The 14,283-nt window shown below is 39.2% G+C and overlaps 1 protein-coding gene across 2 annotated transcripts in view; it reads left to right on the top strand.

The window, feature by feature from the left end:
• The window catches only part of MALRD1 (MAM and LDL receptor class A domain containing 1), a 224,678-nt gene that overhangs the window by 60,031 nt on the left and 150,364 nt on the right, over positions 1 to 14,283 (top strand). For both annotated transcript variants that reach the window (XM_053409891.1, XM_053409892.1), the window contains exons 19-22: positions 1,050 to 1,137; positions 1,671 to 1,847; positions 3,180 to 3,354; positions 13,616 to 13,772. In XM_053409891.1, coding sequence (XP_053265866.1) covers positions 1,050 to 1,137; positions 1,671 to 1,847; positions 3,180 to 3,354; positions 13,616 to 13,772 — 597 coding nt within the window. The remainder of the gene's footprint in view (positions 1 to 1,049; positions 1,138 to 1,670; positions 1,848 to 3,179; positions 3,355 to 13,615; positions 13,773 to 14,283) is intronic.

The raw sequence follows: 14,283 nt of genomic DNA, 5'->3' as shown, positions 1-14,283 counted from the left end.
TCTCTGTCAAGGCAAGTCCTTTAAACTCTGGACATAATGAAATATAATGGGGGTATTTAAATAAAAGCACTGGCAGAAGGATTACTGCCAGTGCAACGGGGCTTTATGTCTTCTCCCCCCACATGCCCCACACTGTCCTCAAATATTCTCCATAGGGGTAGGGGAAACCCCAGAACAGATTTATGGGGTGCATGGGGTAAGGAGATGGAGAGAATGTTACATTGCACAAGTAGAAATCTTGTGCTGACCAAACCAGCAACTTAGTGTTATGTTGAGTCCAACACATTGTATTTGAACTGGAGTTTAAATTTAGGTTGCACCATTTTATTTAGCATAAGATAAAAACCATAATACCATGGATATTGATTATAGTCAGATATCTCTTAGAGCTTCTTTAGTCGTTTGGGAGCTCCTTCATATTTTCAGCATGATGTGAAGTTCTTGTGATTCGTTCCTGCCCAGGTAGTTGAGTCATATACATGTGCTTCCAGGATAAGGCCTCACATATGGCTGGGGTGCCATCTAAAGGGAACCTCCATATAGAAAGTCTGTTCTCTAATACCATTTCTTGAAATGCTATTTCTTTACTGTTCTTCGAATAATATAATAGCATCTTCATTTTGGTTCATTTTAATGGTATTCCCCTAATATTATGCTTCAGACACATGATGACTGAAATCATTAACGATGATTAATTATGTAATGATTACTACTGAATGTGCTAACAATGATGAGGCTCTAACTATAGAATCTTGCCATAATTCTATATTACAGTGATATTTTAATGGGCTTACACATGGCTGTGTAGCCAACCACACTAATGCTTTAAGTGTTCCTTGTGATTAAAAGGAGCACCAGGGAGAGTTAATCATGATTAGTTTCTCTCATAAACACAGTTTATCCTCAAGAAAGGCTATAAGCGCTTCATAAAAAGTCAAAATCGTACTCTTTTGAGGGGAGGGCATAAATGGATATTAAACATGTAATTAGAAGTGGAAATCCTCTCAGTGGTGGTGACAGATGACTTTTTAATTATTGCTTTTTCTTAGATCTTGGTGGAAGGTACTGTGGGGGATGGCTTCACTGGAGACATCGGAATTGATGACCTATCTTTTATGAACTGCACACTTTACAATGGTAAGGAGAAATCGAGACTTAAAACTTTTAGTGTGGCCAAATTGTGACTTATAGTTTGCATGCAAATGAAGTTCCCAATCCCAGAAATGCAGAATGCAGGAAAATGAATAGCCATTTTGGAAGAAATCATAGAATCGTTGAGTTAGAGAGAGCTTTATAGACCACCTAGTCCAATCCCCTGCTCAAGGCAAGAATTCCAGAGCTAGACTATCCCTCTATATGAGGGAGAGCCCACTGCCCTTCCAGGTAATTGGTTCCACTGTTGAATGGCTCTTAGAGTCAAGGAGTATCACTTACTGTTCAACAAAAAAAAAACACCTATCCTCCTATAACTTAAGTGCATTAGATCTTGCAAAGAGCAAACACCTAGACCTACCCAGCTATTTGAATGTCACCCGCTCAGTCTTCTTTTCTCCAGGTTAAACCTCTTCTCATTGGGCTTGCTTTCCATGCTAAGGGCCATTCCTCATATATGAAAAAATAGGGTATTTGCGAAACTCATAAGAGATAACTGTAACCATTTGCTTCTTAAGGGAATTTGCCAGTTGATTCAACAACTCCATCAGGGACATCCATTCCCGTGACACTTCCTATGAACAACTGTACAGAAAAAGAATTCATCTGCAGAGCCACTGGCCAATGCATCAATATCACCCAGAAGTGTGATTTCCGTCCTGATTGTTCTGACAGATCTGATGAGTCATCTTGTGGTGAGCATAAGAATTATTAATGAATACTGCTGCATTAAGTTGACCTGATTCTTTCCTGGTGCTATTCCATGTTCATAATCGATTGCTATTCTATGTGCATATCTCAATTTTTTTTTGTATCTTCCCCATTCTCAATGTAATTCAGTTTAGGTTTTTCACTCAAAGAAACTCTTTCATTTGATGCTGGGATTTGAAATGGCAGTAATTTAGAAGAAATGCCTCCAGCATGCATTGTTCTGCCCATTTCTCATTTTTAAAGTTACATATAATTGTTTGATTTACTAAACTGACCAATGACTACAAAGCACCTTTGCACTCATCTGCATGCAAAAGGCTATGGAAATTTAAAGCAATGAGTTGAAAATATGTGCCATTAAGTTATCTAGCTTGGTTTCTTATGCAAAATAAGCCTACAAGAGTACTGTATAATCATTGTTGATTTCATAGTACTTGATAGAGCCAATTTAATAGCTCATAACCAAAAAGCTCAACCTAAAAAATTTGCTTTGCATAACACATGGTAGGTCTTAATGGTTCCATAACAGTTAATGAATTTAATATATATATTCTGCTTCATTTTTGTTAAATAAATATTCTGGAGACAGTGGCTTTCAAAACTTGACAGGGATGCCACAGACTTCAAAATAGCTTTGTGGTTTTATTGAATAAATGAATTCTTTATTTATAAAAGGCAAAAGCCTTCACATCAGTTGTCATACCTAGGAACATAACAGGCTGTCATGTCACCAGTGCTATTGACAGCCTAAATTTAGGAACAATTATTATAAGAACAAAACCCCTTCACTTATGACTACTGTTCAGAAGGAGAACAATATTTTGTTTAATACTACAAAAGCTAACTTTTTGAAATGAGGGGAGAGGTCGCTTTTAAGCAGAGCTATAGAAGAAACATTCAGGAAAATAGTATGTTAAATCTGCTCTCTTGGAAGATACACAAATACAAAATCATGCTTTAACAATTCTGCTGATCATATTTAGGGTAGTAGCCAGCCAGAACCATTTTGTTGGTTGTTTGGTTGGTTTTGGAAATATTAATGTCCCACACTTCAGTTTAGAACACAACTTTCAATACAGTATATCATAAAAAGGCTAAAAAACCATCATGGGGGAAGAACATTTTGGGCAGGCTCTTATTGCTTGCAATAACAAAGTTTCCATTGCTCTGACACAGAGTACCAGTGAGAGCGTTCACACAGCACCTACTAGTGCCTTGTAAAGAAACTAGCCAAACTGTCCATGGAAATGAAATGACATTTCATGTCTATATTGTTCAATATAATTCCAATGTTCTTTTCTTTCTTGTTTCAATAGCCTCAGATGCTTGTGACTTTGACAGCGGAAACTTCTGTGAATGGTATCAGCCTGCTGCTCAAGTGGCAACAAGAGCTTCAACCCATACTGTTAATATATTCCAGTGGGGCCTTGGAAAGGGAGCCGGCATCCACCCAGGTGGAGAGGGCCATAGACCGTTGACTGATCATACTACGTGAGTGCAATTGTCAAACTACTCAGAATTATATGTATTTCTTTCGGGCTGTGTGGATTTAGCCAGTTGTGATAGATTTTAACAGTGAGTGTGCTGCTGCTGCTTTGGTCTGCTTAAAATAGTTCTGAGCAATTGGAAATAGAAAACACAATTTATTTGACGGAGTTTTTCCAGGGTTTCAGGCATGAGATTCTCCAGACATATCCAGAAATGCTGGAGATTGAACCTGGACCTTCTGCATACAAAGCATATCTTCTACCACTTAGTTACAGCTCTTCTGCTATCTTTACACTGGATTTCTTAGACTTCTAGTGTGTTTGTGTTTAGATTATATAAATTATATCTAGAGTCTCCAAAGTCTGGTACATATGTGCATTGTAACAATGGAACATTGTATTTTGAGTCAGACTGTTGGTGCACATTGAATAGCAGTGGCTCTCCAGAGTTCAGACAGAAGGCTTCTCCAGCCCTACCTAGATATGCCAGGGATTGAATTTGGTACCATTTGCATGCAGAGCAAATGCTCTACCATGGATCTATAGCCCTAATCAAGGTTTTGGGATTGAGCTGAAGGATTGTCCACACTGCGCCCTGTCCTCTGCTCTCAGGCATGTGTGCCTCCCCCACCTGTTCTACTTGAGTTTGTGATTATTTCTGGCAGTCAAAATCCAAGGACACTCCCTTTGAGGCCCTGGGTTCAATATCAGTCATATGTATTCCTTAACTCAGGTTTACAGTGGTGGTGGGGATTCATGTGCAAGAAGGGATGCGTTCTTAGGTTTTACAACTAAGGAAGGTTTGAGAACAGGCAATGGGAGGAATTCAGCATCATGCTTTTCCAATTATTTCATCAGTGCAAGCTTGGCCAATGGAACAATCTCCCTTTTCCTCCCCCAGCATGGTGTTCTAGTGGTGCTCCAGAACTCCCTGAGCTAATAATGGGTGTGTGTGTGTAAGGAGCCATGTGGGGGGCGGGGTCCCATTTTGCCAGCAGGATAGTGCACTTGATTCCATTACCACACCTACTGACTTGAATCTGACGCAATTTGAGGATAAACACTTTGAGCCCAGACTTCATACAGCACCTACGGCAGGCAATGTCTCACATACCCTCCCAGGTCTTCACATAACAAACACTGGAATTGCCTTGGACTCAAGGGCGGGGGGAGTGGCAATTGATTTCTGGTGGGTTCATTATGCAGACCATCATTTTCTAGTAAAAAGGTTATTTGGATTTGTGCATGATATTCTGAACAATAAAAATATTTAATGTGTGTGTTTTGTTGCATGCTAGCTATGTTTGCTTGTATATAAATATGAGGTCCTGCAATTGTCTGTAAGCCAAACTGTGGCTCATTGGATCATTTAGGATCTATTTGTGTGGATGGGCTATTCACATAAGGCTGTATCAAGTGCATAACTGCTAGTGGAAATGATTCTAAGAATTCTTATATGGCTTATATTGGAACAGGCATCCTATAGTGCTGTTTCCCTAGTGACACCCACTGTTTTCTCAGATAGACTCTGTTAAGTTATTGGCTGAATGTCATTGGGGTAATAGCTGCTCTCTGTTGGGTCTGGATCTGATTTGACATGACAGTCAAAAGCAGCAAGCAGTCATATAATCTTATACCCTGACCAAGTGGGAAAAACTGGAACTGTTAAAGCATTTGCCAAGTGAAACCTCAATTTCATATTGTGCCAAACCACAGAAGAGTTGCAAAACTGTAAATAAATCATGCCAACTGTGATTAGATGCTGTGCTGGAATGTCTGCTTCCATCTTTATTACTTGAGAGTGAGATTTTATCCCATTGTTTCCTTTTCCTTTCAAGCTCAGAGGATTTATGATGGAATGTTAATGAGATGTGCTCTGTTTTGGATGAGCCACAGAAGAATTGTGAATTAATTTCAGCTCTTTGTCAGAAGCAGCCAAACTTAAAGCACAACAAAATAACAACAACAAAAAAGAACAGTAGATTTTTAGCTACTATTCAGCAATTGTTGTGTTAAATATGGAATTCTTCATCTCTGGTGCCCTTTGGTTTGTGAATTATTAACCATGCTGTTTTTAATCAGGTAGTGGGAAACCTGAGAGCTTTTTGAATTATCAAAGGAAGAGAAGTGAGCTAAAATAAGTAAAATCAAAGGCATTGTGAAAGAAACAGGAATCACATTGATTACCATCCAGTCTTGGCTTATTTATGTACCTATAATATGTTTAGTTTGGCTGCCATCAGGCTTGTCCCAATATCCTTTGTTGGTAAAAAGTACACTTATATTGGGTTATTCATTTATATTTACTCACATTTCTAGGTCACTGTAGTCGCACTGTAGAACTTAGGGGTAGCAGGAAGAACTTAAAAATCTATACCAATACACACCACCACCAACAACAACCAGTTTAAATCAGTCTAAAACAAATAACATCTATTCAGATGTGACCCACACTCAAAAAGTGGAAACAGTCTCACAGCTGGAGCTTTGTCCTGGGTTGTTGTTTTTTTTGGTATGTGTAACTGCAAAATAGTTTCCACTACCTAGGGTTGCTATATTTCAAAGTGAAAAACTCAAAAAAGACAAGAAAATAATATATGGCAGCCCTACCACTACCAAAGAGATACGTTGCTTTTATACTTAACAGTGGCTTGCCCTTTGTGGAATGGAAGTTCAATGACAAAGCACATCTCTGGTTTTGTGTGCAAGTCTCCCACAGCACTCCATATCACTTTTTGGGCATTAACTACAAAACACTAAGGATTTCTCAGAATGAACTAAATTCCTCTTTGCTCATCTGTTGAAAAGTCTGGGTACCTTTTACCTATAGTGCATATAGCGTATGATTGCATTCATAGATTAACCTGAGTAATTTTCTTTTGACAAGAAATTCATTTTGCAGTTAATTATGTTACTGTGGATTAAATGGTAATTATCCAATTCTCTAAGGGCTCTGATTTCTGTGGAGTTGATTCTGTACTCCAGCACTAAGCCAGAAACAAGGGGTTTCTTAGTGTGAGGGATATTGGAAAGTTTGCCTTCCTATTTTTGTAGTCTTCTGTTTGGACTAGTGGAGACTGATACAGTAGTTGATGTGACTTTCAAGCAATGATGGCATTGAATTAACGCCCCTCTCTCAGTTGAGACAGGGAACTGAAAGAGAAGAACCATCAGCCTGCACTAATTCTGTGGATGAAGCTACATGTGGGAGAGGGGTTTACTGAGGGCTGTGTGAAACCCTCTTCAGGCAGCAACACAAAGAGGAGGCAAATAGGCCCCAGCACATCTTTTCTGCGTGCTTTTCAAAAAGCCTCTCCCCCCACCCTGCCCTTTTTCAAAAAGTCCTTCCATAGGCAGCCAAAGCAAAGGAGATGGAATAGTCTCAGCCCTTCCCCAACCCCAACATTCTCCAAAAACCCAAAGGGGTAGTAGCATCTTTCCTTTTGATTTGATTTGTTATATTTTTCTATGCTGCCTTTCATTCAAATCAGTCCCAAAGCGGCTTACAAACAATACATAACAAGAACATTATAGAACACAATAAAACATCACAAGTACAGCATAAATCATATGAAATAATTAACAAGTCACCAGTGGAAGAATTACAATCTAAAAAACATTGTAAACAAAGCAACAACTAAAAAAATAAGCTAAACACCGCAGTTAAGGCAAAAAGCATATTATGTGATTAACAGCATTTATAATCCATAAAACAATATTAACAAAATAGCAACCAAAAAATAAACTAATTGCTGTTAAGATCATACACACCCGCTCCACACCCCCATAACTCATAATATCTCACTCTATTCAGCTCACTAAAATGCATATACACATAATGCCTATGGCAGCAATGCCGTTCTGGAAGTTCTTTGGGTAGGAAGTAGGGTTGCACAGGTGAAACCAACCGCCCTCTAATGGCAAACAGAGTCTCTCTTCCTTCACAGTTCTTCCTCTGGAAACAGCTCTCTTATGAAGGCTCCTAGGGCTGGACAGGTGAGAAAAGCCATTACTGTACCTGCTGGCCAACACAGTCTCTCTCCCCTTACCTATCTCATCCTATCTCTCCTATTCTCTCCCATCTTTGTCCCACAACAGCTGCCCAGGCAACGTCTTTGCTTCAGAAAGAAGGGGAGGAGTTAATGTCATAGCCAATTGGAACTGAACTTCAGCAAGTACTCCGTGTTGCAGAACCAGAGGCATCATACTTGCCCCTCTGTTTATGTCAGTGGACTCTCCTTGCTTAGAAGGTTGCCCGCACAATTCTATTTCTAGAAGGGTAGAGACTTCATTAAAAACAAAACAAAAAAACTCAGAGTTTAGGGCCACATCTGGCATAAATCCAGTTCTGACTTCACTCATTGGCTAAAAACACTGAAAGGTAGGAGCAGCCAGGCTGGTTCATTTAACACAAATTGCTTAGCTAGATATCTGCACATTATGCTTCATAACTTTCTTTCTAAAAAGGTTAGAGACTTGGTTTGTTTGTTTTTTTAAAAAGTAAGAAATCAAAGTCTGCCACCACTGTTCAACGATGATCCTATTGGATCAGCCTCTAATGATTTTAATTGAGGAGCAGGAGAAATGATAAGTGAAAACAACACAACAAACTAGAAATACTAGAATTTGGCAGTTCATTGTAGTCATATCTCAAACAGATTCTCTCAACCACAGGGGCCCTAATTTTACACATTATGTTCATACCTATAAATCTGCTACTGGTGCTTACCTCGTTGAATGCCTTTTGGGGAGGGACAGGGTTGAAAGAAGGCTCATGTCTTTTGCCAGTCTAATGCCAAATGCACAATAACTTGCAGGCTGTTTGACGATGTCTTCATGGTGGAAGTTCCCAAAGAAATAAGGCTGATTTGTGGGGCACAACAATAAGGGTCTAGAAAAAGAAAATCTGTAGAAACTCTTTAAACCGTAGACTGAAAATTATGAATCCAGGCATACTTAAAATTTAAAAGCAACATTATATACCATTGAGAGTGCATTTGTGTTTGCAATTTAGCTTTTCAGTATGGGTGAGTGGGTGGAATGAAAGGATAAATATTTTTCACTGCAATGTGTTTATGTTGGCTGCTTTGGGGCGGAATGTGCTGACAGTATATATTTTTAGATAGATGTCTCATTGAGATAGTGTGAAATTAATGGAAGTGCATTCAAATGACACTTTAAGAAACAGAGATCATAAACAGTGCTGGAGAGTATTCTTTATAATGTAGTACTTGAATCTGTGCAGTGAAAATGGCTCTTATGTAGTGTTCTTTACCCCCCACATAATCATTTTTCAATAGTTAGTGATGTCTCTCCTCCTGTGTGTATGCATCTCTGTGCTATATAATGGTATGTATACTTCAAGCTCCATTAAATATAGTCACTTCAGACTATATTCTATTCAACATGTAATGGAACGTATGACATTAATTTACATTGCCTACTTAGCATTCTTTCAATCAGTGTTATCTTGTGCAAAAAAAGAGCCTGTTGTTGCATAATGCACAAAAGTGGTGAAAGTGAATCGCTCCATTTCTGCATCCCTACTCATTTTTGTCTTTCAGTCAAGTCATGTACTTAAAGCTCAACTCTTCAACAGCAGCTGCATTGTGGGAAAGAGCATTCAAATCTCTTCCCAACCATGAAGTTCAATAGTGCCTTTGGGCAGGTCTCACTGGCCAAGGGTACATGTCACAGTAAGCCAGGGGTCAGCAAACTTTTTCAGCAGGGGGCTGGTCCACTGTCCCTCAGACCTTGTGGGGGGCCGGACTATATTTTGAAAAAATAATAATGAATGAATTCCTATGCCCCACAAATAAACCAGAGATGTGTTTAAAATAAAAGCACACATTCTACTGATGTAAAAACACCAGGCAGGACCCACAAATAACCCAGAGATGTATTTTAAACAAAAGGACACATTCTACTCATGTAAAAACACACTGATTCCTGGACCGTTTGTGGGCCCGATTTAGAAGGCGATTGGGCCGGATCCGGCCCCTGGGCCTTAGTTTGCCTACCCATGAAGTAAGATATAAAATATGGATTATCATCACCAGGAATGAGTAGTGTGCTGGATAGGGATGGATGAATCAGTCAAATCTGGATTTTCTGTCTCTCAAATCATAAATTCAGGTCACCTCATTTCCACATCCGTTTACAAAACTTCTGTGCACAGCACTGAATCGCTCCCACTGCGCCTCTCAGTTTTCCAAGCTGGGAGTGACGAAGTGCAAGTCTTGGCTTAACATGGTGTGCACACCCACACATATGGTTTCTTCCAAACAAACCACAATAATTATGGCAAGATCAGACCTTTGCTTAGCATAAAGGTTTGTTTGGAAAACAATGCGCTGGCTTGCATGCCATGGTTAACCAGCTTGACGAAGAGAGAAGCAAAATGATGCAGGCACTAGACTAGCACATTGCTCTTTATCGATATTCTATTGCTGATGGTTTAGCATGATGTGCAATTGCAGCCACTCCCTGAGTGCAGGGTTATGGCTAGTTTGTTTGGTTTACAATTCTTAGAAACAAAAACACTTTTCTGTAGAAGACTCCTCAAAATGGCTTGCAGCGGGGGTGGGGGGAACAGGGACAATCTTAAAACATTCCTGAAAGCATAAGATTGCAAAGAACAGCAAAAATAATATGGTAACACCAAAAATTCACAGATGAGGATAGAAACCCGAACAGCTTGTTAGAATGCTCACGGGTCTTTGGTCAAGCATTGTACACCCTCAGCAGCATGGCAGGAAATCACTGTGCCAGCGACCACACTTCTTACAGCACTGGGACATGGTGTAGGATATCCAATACTGTGCTTGTTGTTTGTTTATTTAATAGACTTGTTAGTTGCTTGTCACCCAAAGGTCTCCAAGCAACTTACAACGCATTTAAAACAAAGACATAAATGCAGTATAAATACACACATGCATTTATAAATATATGTGGATATCAGTTCTTGGGTTGGTTCAAAAAAGACAAGGTGATTGTTTAAATATCCCATTCCCAGGCTATATAGAGAGCTAGAAGGTATCCCACACTGTAGTAAATAGCATGAAGCAGCTATTGCGTTGTACCCAGAGGCTTCTGAATCAGAACACAAGGTTGCCAAAAAAACACTGTATGTAAGATGCAGGGAAAACAAATCCAGCACATACCAAACCAAGTCTGTGCTCTCAAATTAGCTGAAGGTAAAAACAAGTAAAAGAACAATGCATTCTTTCTTCTTCAACCAGGCCTTGGGCTGACTAACATCCCATACCCTTTTAAAAGTGTTGTGGGAGTGGGAGATTCTTGGGGTTTTTTTGTTCTTATTTTTGTTACGTAGTTTGTGTTTTTTATATTGTATTTTTATGTTGCACACCAACCTGAGATCTATGGATGAAGGGCGATATACAAATTTAATAAATAAATATTACTCTTCTGCTATTAGAATAAGTTAGTGACCACTGTGGAAAACAGGAAGCTAGAAACTCTGAACCTGAGAAACTAAAAAATGGGAAGCTTGAGAGGAGAAGCAGAAGAATGGAATGGTTAAACAGCATGTCTGACTTTAAAAGTAGCATGGCACAATGGAATTTTGTTGCATGCCCCAGTGGCTATATTTAATCATCAAAAAGACAAGACAATGTTTCAGCTTAGACACCCATGCTAGCCCTGGCCTTCACATAGGACCAGATACAAGTTGACATTTCGATAACAACCCAGATACTTTTGTAATTGCACAGGACCCTTTTCTTCTTTTGTAGTTGACTTTGAGGAAGCCCAGCTTGCACATGTGAAGTCACTCCTCCCTGCCCTTGCCAATGATGTTCTTAAAGGTGTAAAACTGCATTTCAACAAGATTCATGTGCTATCTGGAGAGAGAATTCCATTTTTTCCAGAAGTGATGTGGCTATGGTGCACAATAAAATCTGCTTTCCTAATAATTTTGAGAGAAGCCACGTGGTGACTGTGCTCAGCAAATGAGAAGGGAAAGCGTGTTTATTGTGCAATAAACTGGTAATGTGGAAAATCCTCCAGGCACTTCAATGAAACCATTGCCGCAAAGTATGCTTCAGAGTTGGGTTTTATATGTATAGCCTGTAACAGAATAACTTGCCTTTTAAAAACAATTCATACTTGACAGATTATATTGGTTTTTCTGAATATTTGAACTGTAATAGGAATCTACATCTGCATTTACTTACTTCTCAACTGCTGCACACGGAAGTACTGAACAGAATTGGTAAACTGTGCTGAGAGCTGAACTTTCATAGAAATTATAACCTTCCAAAATGGCTTTTACCTTTTTTAAAACTGTTTTTTAATAGTCTGGTTGAAAAATACTGAATTGCATGAGAAAGCAAATGTACTTATAATATAGACTTTGAAAACTTTAGATGTTCAGAATGTTGAGCTCCCTTCTTTGCCCAAGTAAGGAAAGAATTATGGGGATAAACAGTGAATCAAATGGTTGCAACAAAGCAAGGTCAAAATTGTACAGTTTATAGCATTCTTTCATAGGATCATTGAAGCGCATTAAAATACTCTATGAGAGAACTCAGGAGACAGGGTAAAGAAATCTCACAGTACTGTATCTCTGCGTCTTCTCTCGTAAGCATTACTGTCATGAGAAAAGAGAGAATGTGCTTAACGCCCACTTAGCAATTCAGGAGGAATTTTCCCAAGGGCAAAACAGCAGCAAGCATCATTTAAAAATAAAATAAAGACAACAACAGAAGACACAGATGGGTAAAATGTATCTTTTTTTCTCTGCTGGTGAGCATGCAAACCTAAATTTTGTACCCTCATAACCTGCAAATATATTTGAAGTTAAACATTATTGATTGGTACTTGGAAATATTTACATACAGATCTATTTATTTATTTAACACACATATATGCCATTCTTCAGTTAAATGAATTTCTTAGGGTAGCAATAATAGCAGGTTAACACTAACAATAGGTAAATAGCATTGTATTAACACAGCAACAAAGTAACAGTGCAGCACATAAAAACACAATATAAACAGGGGGGAAACCAGTAAGATATTAGCAGATTAAAATCAGGGGTTATACTAGAAGTCTTGTCAAATGAAACTGTTTCTGCCTGGCATCATTCCCCCTCAGCCCCATAAATCAAATTTGGCACTAAACCAAATGGGAAGGGCATTCCAAATTGGAAGCTATAATTGAGAAGGTCCTTTCTCTGGTTACCACCTGTTTAGGAAGACAGAACTGAGAGAAAAGTCTATGATGACCATAGTATTTGGACAGGACCATGTGCAATACATTCATGCACATGCATGTATTGTGCACATAGCCACATAAACTAGAGAAATATGCTCTCACTGGATTGGATAAAAAGATTCTTGGTGTACTGATAAGCAGACCAATAAGCAGACCAATGGAAATAATTGTTGGGGATCTCTTTACCACTAAGGCTGACTTAAGAGTTGCCTTCATTTCATTTTAGATTATTACTTTGTGAAATTTCACCCAAAATTGGTACCCACGTTATAAGTGGCAAAAAAATGAGGGGGACATTTAATTATTTTTCAGAAGGAATTTTTTGAGCTGTGTTGAGTGTGGGTTTGTGCATGCTTACCATTGGTAACTGAGCAGCAGATTCTTTAAAAGCATTTCCCACTCTTCCAGTGTAACACCAGAGCCCCTTATGGTGGTCAATAGCTACCTGCTAGAATTACTATCCCAGAATTTCCCCGGAACAATGTTACATCAAGATGTAACATCAAGGGGCTTTTTTTTGTGGGGGGGGGTATGGTGATCCCTGTCCAACTGCTAATAGTAAATATTATCACCACCACCACCACCACCATCATCACTCTTTTGGCATCCCTTTTGGTATCCCTAGCAAACTTAGCTGAAAGTTTGAAATGCTGAACTCTGGGCACACCAAACTTGGCCCTCCAGATGTTTTGGGACTACAGTTCCCACCACCCCTGACCACTGGTCCCGTTAGCTAGGGATGATGGGAGTTGTAGTCCCAAAACACCTGGAGGGCCAAGTTTGGCCGTGCCTGCCTATACATTTGGACCACTGTGTTTGTTTATTTTAATCGTTGGATCCCACTCTTCCTGCCTAAGGAGATTAGAGTGGCATACACTAAAAACAGTAAAGTTATATAAATAAGCAACAACAGCACAGAACCATACTTCAGGCAAAATTTATAGGACTCAAAAGCCTGATTAAAAATAACCGTCTTATGGAGTGAAAAATATGGAATTCATTTGATTTGTGAATTTCTCTCTTTACAGGGCGACTAAGGAAGGCTGGTATCTCTATGCAGACAGTTCCAACGGAGAATTTGGACATACTGCTGACATTACCACTCCAGTAATTTCTCAGACTGGACCGAAGTGCAAGCTGGTGTTTTGGAATTACATGAATGGGGCAACAGTGGGTTCACTGAAGGTACTAAAAAGACAGTTTACAGACTAAAAAAAGAAAGAAGAAGAATATTCACAACCTGCATGATGATTATGATGATTACATTTATATCCCACCTTCCCTTCAGGGAGCTCAAGATAGCATACATAGCTCTGAGATTACATCCACAAGCTCCTTTAGTACCCTCAGGCCCTGGAGAGCTGAATTCATTTAAAGTAGCTAGGTGTTTCCTTACCCCCTTTCTTCCTATCTTGGGCTTCAGCTCCCTTCTTATATCATTTATTCTGTTATCACCCCCTGAACTGTCTCTATGGCAGCTAGTCATTGTTTAAGAACTGAGTTTGCTCCCCCCCCCTTTGCTTCCCTGTCCATAGCCTGCAAGAGGGACTGTTTCAATTGATCATACATAAGCTGCTCTGGGAGCCTTTTTTGGCTGAAGAGTGGGGTACAAATGTTCTAATTAAATAAAAGAAATAATGTTGATATGTGAGACTTCTCTGTCAATGAAAACTGTTCCATTTAAAGGGAGTGGCTA

This window comes from Podarcis raffonei, chromosome 12, assembly GCF_027172205.1.
Source record: "Podarcis raffonei isolate rPodRaf1 chromosome 12, rPodRaf1.pri, whole genome shotgun sequence".
Lineage (NCBI taxonomy): Eukaryota > Metazoa > Chordata > Lepidosauria > Squamata > Lacertidae > Podarcis > Podarcis raffonei.
This window is presented reverse-complemented; position numbering and strand designations above follow the sequence as displayed.